We start from the raw sequence: 17,991 nt of genomic DNA, 5'->3' as shown, positions 1-17,991 counted from the left end.
ATACGCTTGCACTGAAAAGTTTAAAAAATAGATACAGATTCTTATTTTAATAAAGCTCCAGGAATCCAGCACAGAAAGGGACAGTCAGTGGTTTAATGAAGGGGAATATACTCAGCTCAAGATGTAAACTTGAAAACTTCAGCTCTCTTGGCTGTGTGCCAGTACAACTGCATGTATTTCAGCGGTATTTTGTGTATCTGCCAGATTTTTAGTGCACACGCGTGTTGAAGAACTATGTTAGTAAATATTAAGGGTGCAGAATAATTGCAGGAAGAACCTCAAGATTCCTTTTCTCGCAGAGGAACATTATATTATTCAGGCATCCATTATGAGGGATTTTATATTTCTGGAAATACTTTCTTGACCTTTATTTTTTTAAACTATATTGTTCAAAATTCCGTTTTTGTGCTTACATATGACTGTGTAACTAAAAGTTGCTTTTCACTGTAGTAAAGAACGCCAACCACCAAAGTCCAAAATTAAGGCTAGCTACTTGTGTTTGGTGGCATTAAAATAATAAACCAGAAGAAACAAAAAACAACACTAGCTATTTCAAAGATGATTCATTGAACTATGCAAAATGGTTAAGTGCAGTAAAAATACAAAACTTTCTTTTTTTGTTGTTGTTCCCTTGTGTAGAGTTGATCTCTCAAATGTGTTGGACCTGCATGCTTTTGACAGTCTATCTGGAATAAGGTATGGCAAGAATTTCACTGTTGTTTATCAGAAATAGTGTTCATTGTATAAATGCAGGCATGAAATAGACATATGCTGGCAAAGGCTACATCAGAGTTTCTGGTACAAATTCTAGTTCGGTCAGTTGTGTAACATTGTCACTTTATAAATAAGTGTTTTTTTCCACTAGACATGCATGCAACAATTTAAGTTTTGCTTTAATACTACTAATAATGAATCAGATTTGGATTTTTTTTTCTGACTTGTAAGTTTCTCTTAAAACTTAAGAGGATTTTGAAAAATTTTCTCACTTCATATCATGAAGAACTGGAGACCTTAGTTTTCACAGAAAACCAAGAGGGACTGAAGTGCCGTAGCATTCGAAGCCACTACAAATGGTATAATGTGTTCCTGGTTCCCTGAAGTCCCCAGGTTCTTTAATGTTGAAGAGAAGACCAATTTTGAATTAGAAGACACGCTCTGCAGTAAAAGTGAGCTGTTCACTGGAGTTGAATAGAAGCTGGCATGTAGTATTTTCAGTTAGCGTTATAGTACTAATTTCAATGAAAACTATTCTCACAGGCAATAGTTTTGTACTTTTTTCTGCTAAAGTACTTTCAATAACTGATGTCCACTACATGGACGGATTCTAGTTAGTTTTCCCTGCTTGCACTAATGATGCAAGCTTCTACTTTTGCTCATACACAAAGGAGTATTCAACATTGTTATTATTTGAATTATAAATACTTCAAATAAGCATACTGTTAATTCTTACTATAATCTGTGTTTATATTTTAAACAAACAAACAAGGAATTCAGGCATGTTTCAGATTGGTGAATGCCTTGAGTGATAATTTAATACTTAAGTTTATTTTTTAAAGTTCTGTATCACTGACAGTAGTAAACATCCCCCTGACACCAGAAGTTTTTAATTTTCTTTCATAAAACTACAAAAGTATAAAATGTGCTGGTGTGCTTGTGAGCATAATTTAAAACTGGTATTTTGATTGTTTATTCATGAGCTTTATTTTCTGAAGAACCAAAAAAGGGAGGAGAAGAGCATTACATTGAACTCTATCACTGTCAAGACACCTGGAGGATTAACTTGGCTAAACAGTGTATTTCCATGTGAACTTTTTGAACCTTTTTAAGCTCATTCATACCAGTGTACAAATTTCACTTATTTCCTCTGTCTCCTTTCATCAGATTTCCAAAAATCTTCGTCTTTTTGCTGTGACTGAAGTCACAACGCCAATATTGCGATCCTTTTTTCATGTAAAATAGTTTGTTTCTGAGGTTGTGTTTTCTTGCATTTGAACCTCAGCACACCTGTACAGTGTGTGACTCCATGATGTTGAATCCATAGTTACAATGAATTTATTTTTGAGTGAGTACTGTATAGTGTTGCAACTGTTCTTGTCAGAAAAATGTTTGTGAACTTCAATGTGTTTAATGTGATTTGCTGTTTCACGACAGTATTTTTAATTCAAACTATTACCTATTCTCAATAGAAGTTACACAGTGACACATGATTGTTAAAAATGGATTAGAGGGCCATACTGTTACCCTGTTTATAAAAATGGATCTCCAAATTCTGAAGTCAGTGTGACAGTTGAGTTAGTCTGTTGTGATTAGAGAACTTTGTTAGCTCTTTAGCTGATGCTCAGCTTTAATCCTACAACTTCAAACAAGAATATGTTGACCAGATAGGCTGGGACATCAATCACTCCTTGCTCTATCACACTTCTTCAAAATTTCTTCTCATGTAGAAAAAAAATCTGTTACTGTTTTGTACATGATAAAAATAAGATTATGTAATCTTAACAGTAATGTGTTGAGTGGAAAGCCAACAGTCAAACTATGACAAACTTTCTAACACAAACCATTAATGAGATCAAACCATGTAATTAAATGTAACTATTTTGAGATTAATATGAAATTAACAGTTTAACTGATATTTGGTATTCTAGTTTTGCTTTGCAATGCTGAAGAGTTTTTGTAAACTTCGAAATAATGACATTATATCCATGCTATTAAAATGTGACATTTAATTTTACTTATTTTCAGTTTGCAGAAAAAGCTTGAGCATGTGAAGACAACACGTGCGCATTTAGATAAGGTAACTGCCAAAGACACTGCTTTAGTCTGTTTGTAAGAAGATTGTTCAGGATAATTGCAACCATTGCATGCTAATCATCTTACTTTTTCAGAAAGTTTCAGGTAGGTAGTAGAATGCTTTAATATCTCCAGAAGATTACATTGAATGTCTGCTTCAGTGTACTTTGTGGATACATTCTAAATGTATATAGTAAATTACACTATCAGAAATTGCTTAGAGTTACACTGTTGCAGGCAGTCACATCATTTATTTGTGTATATTGGAGACAGTTATTGAAACAGACAAACAACACTACTCTTCAATATTTGCAGAATTGAGTCATGAATTTATAGCAGATCTCTATCCTGTAGGTTTTGTGTCCAAACAGTCTATGTACGTACTCTGCATTTTTTTTGAAGCTTTATTAAAACTTATCTAGGAGGTGTATATTCCTGTTCTGAGTGCTACCCATAGCTTTCACAAGGAATAGCAACAGTTTGACTTGTAACAGTCAAGTAGATTTTACCTGAAACTAGTTGTAAATTTTACTATTATGTGTATGGTAGAAATTAGGAACAGTTATGTTGATACTATTTTTAGTTTGTCAAACTCTAAAATGTTTTGTTTTTCCAGATCTGCAACCCAATGAGTATTTATGTCAATGCAGAATCCCTGTGTGTAATAAAATGATGCTTGCATAATACAGCTGTAAAATGCATTTCTGCCTTCATGGCTTTTGTTTATATACAGAACAAATGAAGTATTCTTTGTGGTTTGCAAATTGGATTTCTAACACAGGCTCAAGGAAAAAGGATCTGGTCTGTCATCCCTACAGAATACAAATGGTTTTGGGCTAAATGCTGCTTTCAAGCATCTCTCTTATTCTTGATACACAGGTTTTACTAGTAAAGCTCGCTTTTCATTTTCTTTTTTTTTTTCTGGTTTCTTTTTGGTTTTCCAACTGCTGTAATCAGTCTTTTTGTTTTGTTTTGCTTAACCTTGCCAAAAGCAAAACTTTTTTTTTTGTTTTTAAAGGGAACTATAGAGTTTATTGTGAGGCAACAAAAGCCTACTGATTTAGTACTGGGAAAAACAAAACAAAACAACAAACAAAGCAACACCAACACCAACAAAAAAAATGACTTCAAAACAGTTACACAAATGCTTAAATGAATACCACTTTCTCTGCCCCTCTCTCCCTCAGCTTGCCCTATTTTTTTTCAGGGGGTTGCACTTAGTCAAATCAAGCTCATCCAGCAAGGCCATGACTGGCATAAGAGGTTGGGGATGTTTGTTCAATGACTTTCCTGTGCCTCAGTGTTCTGTGGTGCTACTGCCCTCTGGTTCACCCAAGTGCCCCAGTCCCTGTGGAGTTCTCTCGTGCTGTGGATAAAGCACAGGCTGCAATCCCTCAGGGGTATGTGTAACCAACCCCTTTGGCACACCGTGCCTCCTCCAAAGAATCTGCTGTTCCACATGACTGGAGTTGCCTCTCTCTGTTGAAACAGGGTGCCATATACTTCTCTGAATGGCTAAAGATTTAGTGGGATTATTTTTTTTAATTATTTTTCACTGTTGTACCGTTTCAAAGCTGACTGGAACAGGTCCTAAGAGACACCAGGCAGCTGATGGCCTCCACCCACATACCTAACCAGTGCAGCCTCCCGCTACACAAGTCTTGTAAGCTTACACATATTAGAAACACTTGTTTAAGAGCTCTGTGAACATACATTGGTTATATGCTCCACCCCTCATATCGTCAGGAATTGAGTTCATACCTACATCATGTTTCACCTGTTGCCTCTGAGAATCAGAGCATAGGTATAAAAATGTAGCAGTCTGAATATACACTTGAAAAATTCCACTGCATACTCCTTCAGCTGGATTGTGGGGGTTAGCACTGGAATGGTTTGCTTATTTCTACTGTAGACTTCACCCTTTTCCCCTTTGCTGTATGTTGCAGAGATTAGTATTGCTTACTCCAAGGTTTAGGCCCTATTTTTGTAAAACACCAAACCGAGACACTCAACTGTTTAGTTTATTCACCATACCTTAGTATATGAACAAATACTCAAACAAAACCATTAAAAGGTACAAAGAAAGAGTAACATCACTACTGGATATCCAGTATGTCTGGGTCTAGGAGCTGTAGTTTCATTCAGGACTCAAAATGTGTGGTGAACAATGTTCATTTGATACAGCATGGACATTGCCCCAGTCGAGGAGTAAAATGATATATCCTACGACTTAAATTTCCCAGAGTTTACTCCACATCCTGTAATCATTCTAACTGAGCTCAGATCTTTCTCCACAGCTTGCAATTACTTAACTCAGATATCTAGATCTTTGCAGCACTTCGTGCCACCTCTAAGTCACAGTTTGTAGGGTGGGAGCAGGGAGGTTTTTCATCCCCTACCGTCACTTTTGCTGCTGCAGCTTTGTCATGCTTTGCTGTGAGGCTGATCTTGCACCTGCATGCTCCCCATAGTGCGATGCTGTTGGTCACTCAGGTGCCTATATGATGTCCCACTGTTTTATCAGGTGGTAGGTAATACGAGAGAGTCAAGAGTGGCAGTGCCCAGTTGTCAGAGCTTTGGAGCCATGGCTTCAGTGATAAAACCTTGTCAGGGTCCTTTACCCCTCTCCTGTAAAGTCAAGTGGTAGTTCAAGCAACTGCGGACAAATTGCCACTTCTGCCCAGTCCCTTGACAGAGGTCATGTTTGTGTGTTTGGAAGGATTGAGCTCAACATACCCCTCCCATCAGTTAGAGAATCACACAATGGTTTGGGTTGGAAGAGACCTTAAAGATCACCTAGTTCCAACCCCCCTGCCATGAGCAGGGACACCTCCCACGAGACCAGGTTGCTCAAAGCCCTGTCCAGCCTGGGCATCCAGCCTTGAATGTCTCCAGGGATGTTAAGCTGGGCATCCACAGCTTCTCTAGGCAACCTGTTCCTCAACTGTTGTTGGGGACTTTCACGTAATATTGTGTTAGTCAGTAAAAAGTTACTGATACCTTGTTTGGAGCAAAAGAAATGTATGGATGATTAAACACCTATCCTCTCTGTTTCCAAGTGTGAAATTTTCTTACCTTCCCAGTAGGTTTTTGAGTCCGTCAACATTTCTCCGTGGAGGAATGGAGATATGGCATTGTAGTTTTCTGCTGTTTTTTGCGTAATGCTTTTTTTTTTTTTTCACTGCTCAGTTCCTTATTACGCCTGCTCCGTGGGTCACCCACGACCCCAGTCTATGTACAGGTACCCTGCTCTATGGATTAGTGATGGCCACCAATATCTTCAAGGTATCCCCAGTCTGGTGCACTTCACCCACTTACAACAGCTCTCTAAGGGGCTGGAAAAAAAACAAAAACAACAACAAAAAACTTCTATTTTTATGCAGTAGAATAGAAAAGTGTGCCATCTTTTTAGAAAGTTGTTATGATTGAATTTAATTTTCAAGTTAAAATGCAATACATACGATACCTGTAGTTTCCTTTTGAACTGCAAGTCTTGACTGTGAAATTGATAGTCTCAAAAATATCAAAGATGGTTATAGTTTTCTCTTGGAACTAAAGATTAAATATAAAAAGAGTTTCTTGCTGAACTATAATTATGATCTGAATCTTAAATTCGTAGGTTTTTGTTTAATAAAAACTTAAATTCATCTTAACAGTGTTCAGCTATTGTAATAAAAGTCTGAAGTAAAGTAGAAGCCTTCCTGAATGTTGCAATTTTCATAGTGCACTTGTATCATCATGGAGATTTCTTGCTGGTTTTGTAGCGTGGAGCCATTCAACCAGCAGGAAACAGAATTCATTGTTATTATCTCTGTTTAGTTCAACAACCACAGTTTTAAGATAGCTGGTGGGACAAATGAGGCATAAATGAGAGCAGAACACTTCTCTCACAGCAGGCTGTAAGTCCCTGTTGGGTGATAAAGTGTGTTTATTGACTTTATGTGGAAGGTCAACGGAAACAGTACTGCACTGTGCACAAAGTAGTGCACTGCTATCTATCTTGTTTTGAAGTTGCCTGAAGTGTGTTAGTGATTGGATGTTTTGGTGAGATTTCTTGGGCATTGGATAAACATGTAGATTTGCTGCTTGTTGCTTTTATTTGTTAAATTGAACAAGCAATCTTCTGAAAGTACTAAGCTGAAAGATTTTTAGGTTGTACAGAAAACATTCTCTGTGTGCTTGTGTGCCATTGAGAGGTTTTACTTGCAAAAATACATTAAGACATACATGGTCTGTTCTGAAAGTAGTAGGACTGGCTTTTTCCTGGGCGAACGGGCGGTCTGCGCGCGCAGGATCGGTGGAGGGGGATATTGGGAACACTGGGAAAAATCGGCAGTCGGCTGTTGGCCATTGAAGAGAGCAGGTCGCTTGTACTGTGAACACCTGTCGAAACGCCTCGTCATGGAGAATCATGGAGCGTTTACTGGAGCAGCGATACACGATCAAATTTTGTGTAAAGCTTGGTAAAACGGGCAAAGAGACTCACAACATGATTAAGGAGGCCTACGGTGATGCTTCCATGGGTAGATCGGGTGTTTTTGAGTGGCACAAGCTGTTCCGAGAAGGCAGGGAGAGTGGAAGACGATGACCGCTCCGGATGCCCTTCGACCAGCAAGACCAACGAAAATGTGTTGCAAGTGAAAAATTTACGTGGAAGTCCTCACAAGACTGCGAAAACGCATTGCTCGTGTCCGCCCAGCCATCGTCAACAATTGGCAGCTGCACCGACACCGTGCCGAGCCACACAGCGGTATGCGTAGTGGAGTATCTTGCCCAGCACAAGGTGGCAACACTGCCTCAGCCCCCCTACAGCCCTGACTTGGCCCCGCCAGACTTTTTTCTATTCCCAAGAATAAAATCAATGCTCAAGGGGAAGCGTCACACATTGGTAGAGGCGCTTCAGGAGGCCGTGACGAGGGAGCTAAACAGCATTCCGGTCCAGGCGTTCCTGGAGGCATACGAAAACTGGAAAACTCATTGGCAGCAGTGTGTAGATGCGGAAGGGTGCTACTTTGAAAAATTCTAATTGTTTGTTCTATTCTCATGAATAGATTTTTTTTAAAAAATGAGTCCTACTACTTTCAGAACAGACCACGTACGATTTCCTTTATTTTTGAACAAAATGTAAATTCCAAACTGCATTCTTACTGTCATCTTCTGTTACAATAGCTGCTTTGAGTGGTAGCTGGTGGTTGTTTTGGAATAAAACTTCAGACATCTTTACTTCCAGAATCTATTCCTACACAGTTTATTTGTAAAAAGCTTTTTATGAAAGTAGTCATAGATTAAAAGTATATTAGTGATTTTTCATCTGATAGAAATGTGATGAGAAGCAGAAATGACAAAGATTAGTAGGCCAAGAAAATAGCATTTTTAAATTTAGTTATATGATTGAGCTTACTAACCTTTAAGTATTACTAACCTTTAAGCATTAAAATTGTTAGGCTGTCTTTGAGAACTAACATCACCTACAGCAAAGAGTTTTGCCATAGAATATGATGGTATTAGCCTGTCTAGAGTATTGGTTATGCCCCCTAAGTGCACACCCAGACAGAACCAAAAAATCCAGCATATTAGGGCAAAAGAGAAATGGAGATATTATTTTATTTTGTTGTAATTTGGGAAGGAGTAGTAGAAAGTTACTTTTTTTTCTATAAGGCCAAGTTATAAAGATTGCTAACTTTTAAAATTAATGTTCATGCCATTCAGTAATAATAACTTGGTCTTTCCATTTGCAGGGTATAATGACAGTAACATTTGAAGTTCTAGGAGACATAAAAGAAGAAAACCTGAATCTCTTTATACAGGTAAATAATACATCACGGTCAACTGAACAGTCATTGTGACTTTTTATAGAAAGTCATCCCACACTGTTCTGTTCACGAAAACATTTTTCCTCTTTATAGAATCTTCTATGGGAGAAGAATGTGAAAGATAGGACTGGACATGCCATGGATGTTATAAGACTGAAGGTTAGTCTGAAATGACCGACTTATTTGTTTTGTCCTTTCCCTCTTTTACATTTAAAATGTACTGTCAGTTACAGAGCTGTCAAAGGCACTGCTGGAGCAGAGCAGACAAAAGGGAGAATAGCAATTCGTCATTCTTCCATGTGGAGACAGCTTGTTCTTTGCTGGCCAGTGAAGCAACTCAAAAGGAGATAGCTGACAGAGAGGCAAACATTGATCCTACATGTTGTGAACTCAGAGGGAAGACTTGCAATCCCAAACATCCCCAACACAAAAGTGTGGCAGGATTAATGAGCAGGACATAACAAAGTCAGTCCTTCATTTTTCACCTGCTTTGCTCCAAAAGGTTTCATCCGTCTCACATAAATGTCTCTTTACCTAGGGTTGTAACTATAGGTTGCTATCTGCAGTTATAGTTATTGACATAATATGCAGAAGTTGAATTCAAACGTAACAAAGCAGCACAATACTAGTTGTGGTCTACACTTAAAAACTTTTTCTAATATGTCAAACTACAGTCTTAAAGGTGGATGTGTATTTGTCTTCATGAACACTTCATATGTGAGTCTGTTGCATGGTTTTGAGGTGAACATAGGTGACATTTTAGTGTTATAAATTCTGAGTCAATTTAGCTTTATAAGATTTATTTATGGGGTTAATAAAAGGCAAGTAAACAGTGCTGGGTGTGCGGGGAGTCTGGGCTCCTCCAACACGTGCACACGTTACATCAGGCGGCTGGTTTTTATGCTCCTAGACTAATACATATTCATTACTACTTCTAGAAAAGGCAGGGTTATTATAATTAGTTCCCAGAATCCAAACCCTCCCACTGGCACATGTGTATCAGTTTCCAGTGGTCCCTCTGGAACCTCCAGGGGTCTCTTGTGCTGAAGGCTCATAGTCTTCCTCCCAGGCTTTGTCCTTGTCCTCCTTTGTCCATCTTGGCTGGGTGTCAAAGATTTGCACAGCGTCCCATGCAAGCTTCTTGTCTTTTAGTCGTCCTTCAGCTTCCCCTTTCTCCTTAATCTCTTGGCCAGATATGAGAAACTTGTGTAGTGTCCCATGCAATAGTCACAGTAATTAGCAGTTATTCTGAAACCCCTTTGTTCTCTTATCCCCGGACATCAGAGACTCAAGGTTTACCCTTCAAGCCCTCTGTTGACACGAATTGCTGGAACATTACTTACATTAGTATATATTTTCATTTTCCTTAAACCAAAGCACTATCATTAAAAAGTAAAAATCAAGTTTGTAATTTAGTAAGGTGTGAGAAATACATGAAAACATTCTCTGGTTTATTTTCTGAGAATACTTGTGTGTCATGGGTAGTAACATAATTATTTTTACTTCATTGGAAGAAAGGTTGTATTCTTTGATCTTTCAGCATCAAAACTGAAGATTCTTGTCTTCCCCCTCATAAAAAATAGAAGGAACTAGCCACTGATGCATTTTAAGCTGTCTGAAAACAGTACTGCTGAGCTCAAGTATGCTTTTGTTGTACTGAGCATTGGAATCAAAGTAATTCTTCAGGAGATCCGAGGCAAATAACATACTGTGTGCTGAGCCTCAGTCATAGACAAACACACCAAAGCAAACAAATAATTAATTATAGAACGGGTTCCAAATTTTATTGCTTTTATATTTGTATAAAATATAAAGGTGGGGCGTGGCAGTTTGTGTGGCAGTTCATGCAGGCAGGGTGAGCAGGGAGGGCGCCTCGATGCTTCTCCACACTGGTCTTTCCCATCCGTACTTGTAACCTGCTTGCGAAGAGCCTGGCCATGGCATCAACCAGGCAGAAAACCATGGCCTCCGCATCTCTTGCGGCCTCTCCAGCCAAATGTCCCCTGCCATGCAGAAGACAAAAGTTCCCTCATCCCGCCAGGCAGCAGGAGGAGACTTAGGCCAAGGAGGGGAATGGAGGCAGGTTCCTGTTTGGGGTGGTAGGCGAGCCCTGTCCCTGCCCACCTCACCTTCCCATCTACCTGTATGTAACAGATATGAGGGTCTAGAACACGACAGAACAATGAAGGAGACAAAAGCCCATCCCAGCTGGAGAGGGTGCCTGAGGCACGGCAGCCTACCCCCCGCATTGCTACATCGTCTGTCAAGAAAGACAGAAAGGTTACTGTCATGGGGGACTCCCTTCTGAAAGGGACAGAGGGCCCGATATGCCGACTGGACCCAACCCACAGGGAGGTCTGTTGCCTCCCCAGGGCTTGGGTGCGAGACTTTGCTAAGAAAGCCAAGCGCATGGTACTGCCCAGTGACTACCACCCGCTGCTGGTCTTTCAGGCTGGTAATGACGAGGTAGCAAGGAGAAGTCTGAGAGCGATCAAAAGGGACTTTAGGGCTTTGGGGTGACTACTTAAAGGATCAGGGGCACAGGTTGTGTATGCCTCTTGTCCTTCCGATAGGGAGGATCAATGCTGACAATTGGGCTCAACTAACACGTGGCTTCGGGACTGGTGCAAGCAGCAGAACTTCGGGTTCTTCAGTCATGGGAAGGTCTACGCAACACCGGGCCTGCTGGCACCAGGTGGGATGTGCCTCTCTCAGAGAGGGGTAAGGATTTTGGCCCAGGAGTTGGCAGGAGTTCCTTTCATGATAAGATCACCTGTCTTGTCGATCAAGGGAAACCAGATGATGTAATCATTTTGCACTTCGGCAAGGCTTTTGACACTGTTGCCCATAGGATCTTACTGGACAAACTGTCCAGCATACAACTAAACAAAAACATCATACGATGGGTGAGCAGTTGGCTGACAGGCAGGGCTCAAAGGTTTGTGGTAAATGGGGCCACGTCAGGCTGGCAGATGGTCACTGGTGGGGTCCCTCAAGGCTCCATTTTAGGGCCAGTCCTCTTCAATGTTCTTATAGATTTGGATGTAGGACTAGAAGGTGTTCTGAGCAAATTTGCTGACAACACCAAATTTGGAGGCATTGTAGACTCAGATGAGGGTGGAAAGGCCTTGCAGAGAGACCTGGACAGATTGGAGAGCTGGGTGATCACCAACCCCATGAAGTTTAACAAAGGCAAGTGCTGGGTCCTGCACCTGGGACACAGCAACCCTGGCTATATGTACAGACTGAGTGATGAGATGCTGGAGAGCAGCCCTGCAAAGAGGGATCTGAGGGTTGTGGTTGACAGCAAGCTGAACATGAGCCAGCAGTGTGCCCTGGCAGCCAGGAGGGCCACCCATATCCTGGGGTGCATCAAGCAGGGCATTACCAGTCGGTCGAGGGAGGTGATTGTCCAGCTCTGCTCTGCGCTGGTGCGGCCTCACCTCAAGTATTGTGTGCAGTGCTGGGCACCACAGTACAAAAAGGACATTAAGCTGCTGGAGAGTGTCCAGAGGAGGGTGACGAAGATGGTGAAGGACCTAGAGGGGAAGACATAAGAGGAGTGGCTGAGGTCACTGGGCCTGTTCATCCTGGAGAAGAGGAGGCTGAGGGGGGACGTCATCGCAGTCTACAACTTCCTTGTGAGACGGAGTGGAGAGGCAGGTGACCTATTCTCTGTAAACACCAGTGATAGGACCTGTGGGAATGGTGTCAAACTGAGGCAGGGGAAGTTTAGGCTGGACATGAGGAAGAGGTTCTTCACCGAGAGGGTGGTTGCACATTGGAACAGGTTTCCCAGTGAAGTAGTCACTTCAGCAAGCCTGTCTGAATTTAAGAAGCGTTTGGACTGTGCACTTAGTCACATGGTCTGACTCTTTAGGTAGGCCTGTGCAGTGCCAGGAGTTGGATTTGATGATCCTTATGGGTCCCTTCCAACTCGGGATATTCTATGATTCTGTGACTATATTTTGCCTGCAGTGACAATCCTTTTGGCAGTTATGGTCATACAATTCCAACTAGTTTCTCAAATGCAGTTCTTTTTTTCATGAAATATTCTTAGCTCAATATTTTTTTTACTTCCTTAGGGAAGCATAGAAGTGTTTGACAGAATGCTGGGATATTTTACAAATTTTTACACAAAGTGATGAAAACTCTTTAATGCAACTTCTAGAATGTGGGTTAATGGGCTCAGTCTGACAGGAATCCATTCTAATCCCATTGCTAAATCCATTTTACCTCATAGATGTTAGTTCTTTCTCCAGTTTCCAGAGGTTCTTTTTCAGAATAGTGTTAATGCTAAGCATGAGAGCTTAATCAGAATTATCTCAACATTTTTGCTCATTTTACATCATCTTTGGCTGGCAATCAGTCTTTTGTAGGAACATACCTCATGCGTATATTTAAAGTGGCATGGTAGCATATGATGTTTTATTTTACTCAAACATAGTAGGTAACTGTCCAAATACAGGTAGAGTATGTCAGAGTGTAATTGTTAGTCTTCAACAAACTAAAAAGATAGGAAAATGGATGTTACAAGAGGTGACTGTACTTCATTGTCATTTGGATTAACTGGTTCATAGTTTACAAAAATACTTTTCCCTGTTTGCCTGCTTTCAAAGTTGTTTTTCCCTCCCTTAAGTACTTCCTCTGTAAAGGTTTGTTTATATACCCTAACAGTTATTTTTCTGATAAGGGACTGGTATCTATTCAAGGCAAATCTCATCAAGTGATAATCCAAGGTGTCCATGAGCTCTACGATCTGGAGGAGACTGCAGTAGAATGGAAGGAAGATGAGAAGAGAACAAATAGACTGGTTTTAATAGGTAAGAATAAATTATGCATCTCTTCATGTAAGTTTAGGGAGCTGTTTCTTTCAGCAGGCGGTCCTGGGACCTGTCCAGTAAAAAGCAACCAGCCTAAACTAGCCAGAATAATAGCAGTGAGAGGATGTTCAGTATAACCTTCACTCCAAGGTTTATATGTGAAGACCTCCTGTTTTTTTTATTGCAGCTGAGGAGAATCTGTGCCATCCTTTTTAGTGATATAAAAAAACATAATAAGTATTCATTAATTATATAGGCATATTGAAGACTATTTTGAAAATACTTAAATATAAACATGTTGTTGGGAAAAGTTTGATTATTTGAGCACATTTATTAGTGGTGAGGAAGGAGATTATAGTCATTGAAGTGTACAAAATATGATTTGTTTCTGATAAGCTGTTAACACTGGGGTTGTATGTTTCTTATTTCCGGCTTGATGCTGTGCTTTGCAAAGTATTTTTATGACCAAAAAAACTCCTAGTTTTCTTTCCTCTTTTCCACGTACAGCTCAAAATGCATTGTTGCATGTAAAACGTAAAATTAAGCTTGTTACCAGCAGTTTAATTTTAAAAAAATTCTGTTTTCACTCAGATAAAATAAATATTTTTTTTGTTGAGAAGACTTGCAGGTTCATGCATAGCTTTTTGTGAAATACAAATAGCTAACCTTTTTTTCTCTTTACAGGTAGGCACTTGGATAAGGCCATCCTCAAAGAAGTGTTCATAGCCACTGTGACAGAGAAACACGGAAACGGTTGACATCAGACCATAAAAAACAAGTTGAAAAGCCTCTGCTTAGCCTTGTGAGCCTTTTATGATAAAAAAGACTGAATGACATGCAGTGTAGTTGCTCTGTTTTCGTTTTGCAATTTACAGAACAGTTAAACTCTGAAGTTCTCCTGAGAAATCCAGCTCACCTACTGCTTAAAGATTAGCTATTATGGTCTAGAATCAAACACAAAGAATTCTAGCATGTTGGATTTGGCTTAAGTTACATCAGTAACATCATTTAGATTTGCAGAAATACAGATATGCAAAAGACTTTATTATGCTGTATGTGAAAAGAAGCCATAAATTCCAATAGGCATGTAGTAAACATGTTTGAAACCTAGTTCTTTCTCCTGCTAATTTTCTTGTAGTACTGGAAATTAAGTAGTATTGATTTTTACCAGTCATGTAATTACAATAAAAAGTATTTAATGTTTACTATTAAACTCTCTTGCCTTACTTTCTACTTGTTCCTTGATTTTTGAACGCACCCATCTATCCTAGGTAACACTAAATCTGTTGTATTAAATGAAATTAAAAATACATAAATAGCAGAGGATCAAGACCACTTGGAAAATGTAGTCCACATAATTCTGCAGCATTCAGTCATGTAGTCGAAGTGTTGAAAGATGTAACTGGCCTCATAGGTCTAGGCCTTGACCTTGCCAGTTCAGGAATCTGGGGGGCGGGGGACAGGACATTTTCACTGTGTTATCCAGACTGCCCTGCACAATTTGTTACGGGGTTCTCTGACACTGCAGTTGCTGCCTTGTAAACCTCGTTTGAAGTTTCTATTTCTGTGCTCGTTGCTTGTAGAAGATAAAGCTGAATTTCTTGCTCTCTGACTTCTCTAGCAGCCATTGTACACCTCCTAGCTTTAGAAGGGTAAGTTCACCACAGCTGGGTGAATGCAAAGAGAGTGGATGGAAGGAAATAAGATGAAATTAAAAATATTTCAAAAAGATAATTACATCATATGCGGTGAACAGTCTGAAGAATAGGGTAAACAGAAGTTAGTTTTCAGTACTAGGGTGTGTCACGTGTCATGCACATAATGTGCACTTCAGGAGCAAAGGTGCATCAAAGTAAAAATAAAATGCCATTTCCTGAATAGCAGCCTTAAAAATTTCTTTTGCTTCTACTATTACAAATGACCTTAGGGAAACAATCAGTTTCCAAAGGCCTGAAGAAGGAGACATGGTAGACATGGTTAATCTTTCACTGCCAGATGTTGTTGTCTCATTTGATTAATATATGAAGTCATGTGTCCACTAAGATGGAGGCCTTCAGTCTACCAGTGGATAGACAAGCAGACATGAATTGATTCGTAAGTAGTTTTAGGTAGCTTGAAGAAGTTTCCATAAACTATAAACTGAAGTTTATAAAAAGAAAGATTTTTTTTTTTCTCGTAGAGAAAGCAATCAAATATCTTTTATCATATAAATACCTTATATACTTAAAGAAGTCTGTTACTTTTAGAAACATGAATTGATATTCTCTGAAGTGCCCAACTGATTGTTCATTTTCAACTTGAAAAAAGTGTCCAGAGATCTAATAAGAACTTCAACCACGAATCATAACAGAGCAAGCCATGGATACCTGACACATTTATCATCACATTTTAAATGCATTATTTTTACATTTGCTTCCCAATTACGTATTCCAGAGATTCCACAAGTACTGTCAATATCCTAGTTTGTGTTGATGAGATTAGTGGGGCATCTCTGCAGCTAGCAATCTACTTCTGTACAGCTCATCTTGCTATTACTCTTCCTCTGCAGGCCCTTATCTTTTGCAAAGGTAGCTCTAGGGGAACTTAGTCGCTGTAAGCAGCTCTTATCTCCCACTGTCTCCTATAAACTGTTTCTTCCCATAGGTCTGAAGGGAGCCACTGGCCCATAGAAAGATTGTCAGGCAGGGAGAGATGATGCACCTGTTTATCCTTTCTGGCCATCAGTTTGCCTGCTATGTCGTGTCCTTGTCTGCTCTATTGACATATTAGTAGTACTGTCAAGGGTCTGCTCCTTATTCTCTCCTCCCAGGAAGATTATTGTATTCTTTTTTTTTTTTTTTGGGGGGGAGGGGGTATTTGTTGGAGGGACTTTTTCTTGTCTCTTATGTCCAGGTTGGGGTGCTCGCTCTTGCATCACACCAGAATGAAAAGAAGAAAAGTATATGTCTGAGCTCCAATAAAAACGATGTTTTATGAACCGATGGTTGAACATTTTTGCTATTTGCTTTGTGTTACTGGCAGTAACATCAAGGATGCCCTCATCCTGGCATGGAACCTGTGTTACAGTGAGGTGTTACCTGCAGGTTCATGACCGAGACTGCATGTAGAGGGCGTGAGTGCAGGGGCAGGTCCACCTGTGGGGCAACCTTAATGATTCCCTTCTATGATTCCCCCTGTGGGGGTCCCAGGAGGGGCGCAGCAGTGAGCAGCCATGCCTCGCTCATTAGGAAGTTGTGCCCACTGTGGGGCAGGAGCCACCCACAGCCTGGCATGCCTCATGGCCCAACCTGCCCCAGCAGGGTTGCACCTCCTCAGGTGCAGGGTCTCCCCACACTTCTGCCTCTGCTAAACAAGACTAAACCATGCAAGATACTAGGTACGCACTTGGCATCAGTCTTACCAATAAAATCACACTTATCTCCCCAGCAGAAGCGGAGGAGGCATTTTACAACACTGTAAAATCCCAACAGGTTGGTACCCTCTGCACCGTCACAAATAGTTCTTACATGGAATCACCTTTCCAAAGAAGCATTTTCTCTACTGCATTTTACTTCCCACATTTTTTTTTAGGTAACCCCAAAAAAACTAAAATGATCTCTTTCCTTGGACTAACCAAAGCACCATTGGATTGTGTCACCTATTGCGTACCATTTTCAGGAATTACACAGGATGTGTGATTTTATTTTATTTCACAATAGGCTGCTTGGATTTACTGCATTAAATCTTTCCTTATGGAAAACGTTTTGCTGTGGTTTTTGTTTGTTTGTTTTTCTTTTAAAATGCAATAAAAACACAACCCCTCCTGTTGTTGAACAGAAACAAGCACCTAGATATCTCGATGTCTTCAGCTGTGCTAGCTGCAGAGCACAGAGTCTACCTTCCAATAAGTTAATACACTGAAACTGCACAGTTCTCTTTGTGTTGTTGTTAGCAGAGGCAATTTTTAAAAGCAGCATGTTTTCTGGAACCTCTCTTTGTCAGAAGAGAGCATAAAACAAAGATCAGACTTTTGGAAGGTAGCATGTTTAAGTTTGTTAGATTTTTTTTTCTGTTGCTCATACTGAAATACCCCTTGGGAAATGGTGCAACGTGGTGAAGAAACTAGAAATTTCACACCTTCCCAAAGCAGAGTGTGCTTCTCTCTGCTTGTTTCTGCCAGGAGCTACGAGGAATTCACAGCTTTAGACGTAACCTTTAGTTGTCACAGTCACCTGAAGGCTTATGCTTTTAATATTTACTCTCCTTTTTAACACCATGCTTTTATGTTTGCACTCCACCTTTTGCCAGTTACTTTTATCATTGCTGTGAGAGGCTTTTCACAGACTGAAGTGTTCTCAGTTTAGCAGACAAGGTCACAACCAGAGCTGAAGCCAAGGGCTGGATCTATACGAAGACTGAGTAGTGGAAAGATGTTCTCTTTCAGATATTTAACTATTTGAAGCAACCTGAAGTCTCAGTTACCTAGGCTCCTTAAATCAAAGAAGGACATCCTTCCAGAGTATGCACTGTAGTTCACTTTCCTTGACATCATATTCCCGGAGTTTCTGGATATTCTGTGATTCTAT

At 40.1% G+C, this 17,991-nt stretch overlaps 1 protein-coding gene across 3 annotated transcripts in view; it reads left to right on the top strand.

Annotated features, from left to right (window-relative positions):
• Nucleotides 1–14,627, top strand: part of LOC116501069 (COBW domain-containing protein 1-like) — a 28,872-nt gene extending 14,245 nt beyond the window's left edge. Inside the window, exons 10-15 of one of the 3 annotated variants that reach the window (XM_032206446.1) lie at nucleotides 640–696; nucleotides 2,743–2,794; nucleotides 8,529–8,597; nucleotides 8,697–8,762; nucleotides 13,297–13,426; nucleotides 14,111–14,627. In XM_032206446.1, the coding sequence (XP_032062337.1) occupies nucleotides 640–696; nucleotides 2,743–2,794; nucleotides 8,529–8,597; nucleotides 8,697–8,762; nucleotides 13,297–13,426; nucleotides 14,111–14,184 (448 nt within the window). In that variant the 3' untranslated portion in view covers nucleotides 14,185–14,627. Of the gene's footprint in view, nucleotides 1–639; nucleotides 697–2,742; nucleotides 2,795–8,528; nucleotides 8,598–8,696; nucleotides 8,763–13,280; nucleotides 13,427–14,110 lie in introns of those variants that run through there. The other 2 variants (XM_032206447.1, XM_032206448.1) reach the window with 2 other exon arrangements.
• The last annotated feature ends 3,364 nt before the right edge of the window (nucleotides 14,628–17,991 follow it).

Source organism: Aythya fuligula, chromosome Z, assembly GCF_009819795.1.
Source record: "Aythya fuligula isolate bAytFul2 chromosome Z, bAytFul2.pri, whole genome shotgun sequence".
Taxonomy (NCBI): Eukaryota; Metazoa; Chordata; class Aves; order Anseriformes; family Anatidae; genus Aythya; species Aythya fuligula.
This window is presented reverse-complemented; position numbering and strand designations above follow the sequence as displayed.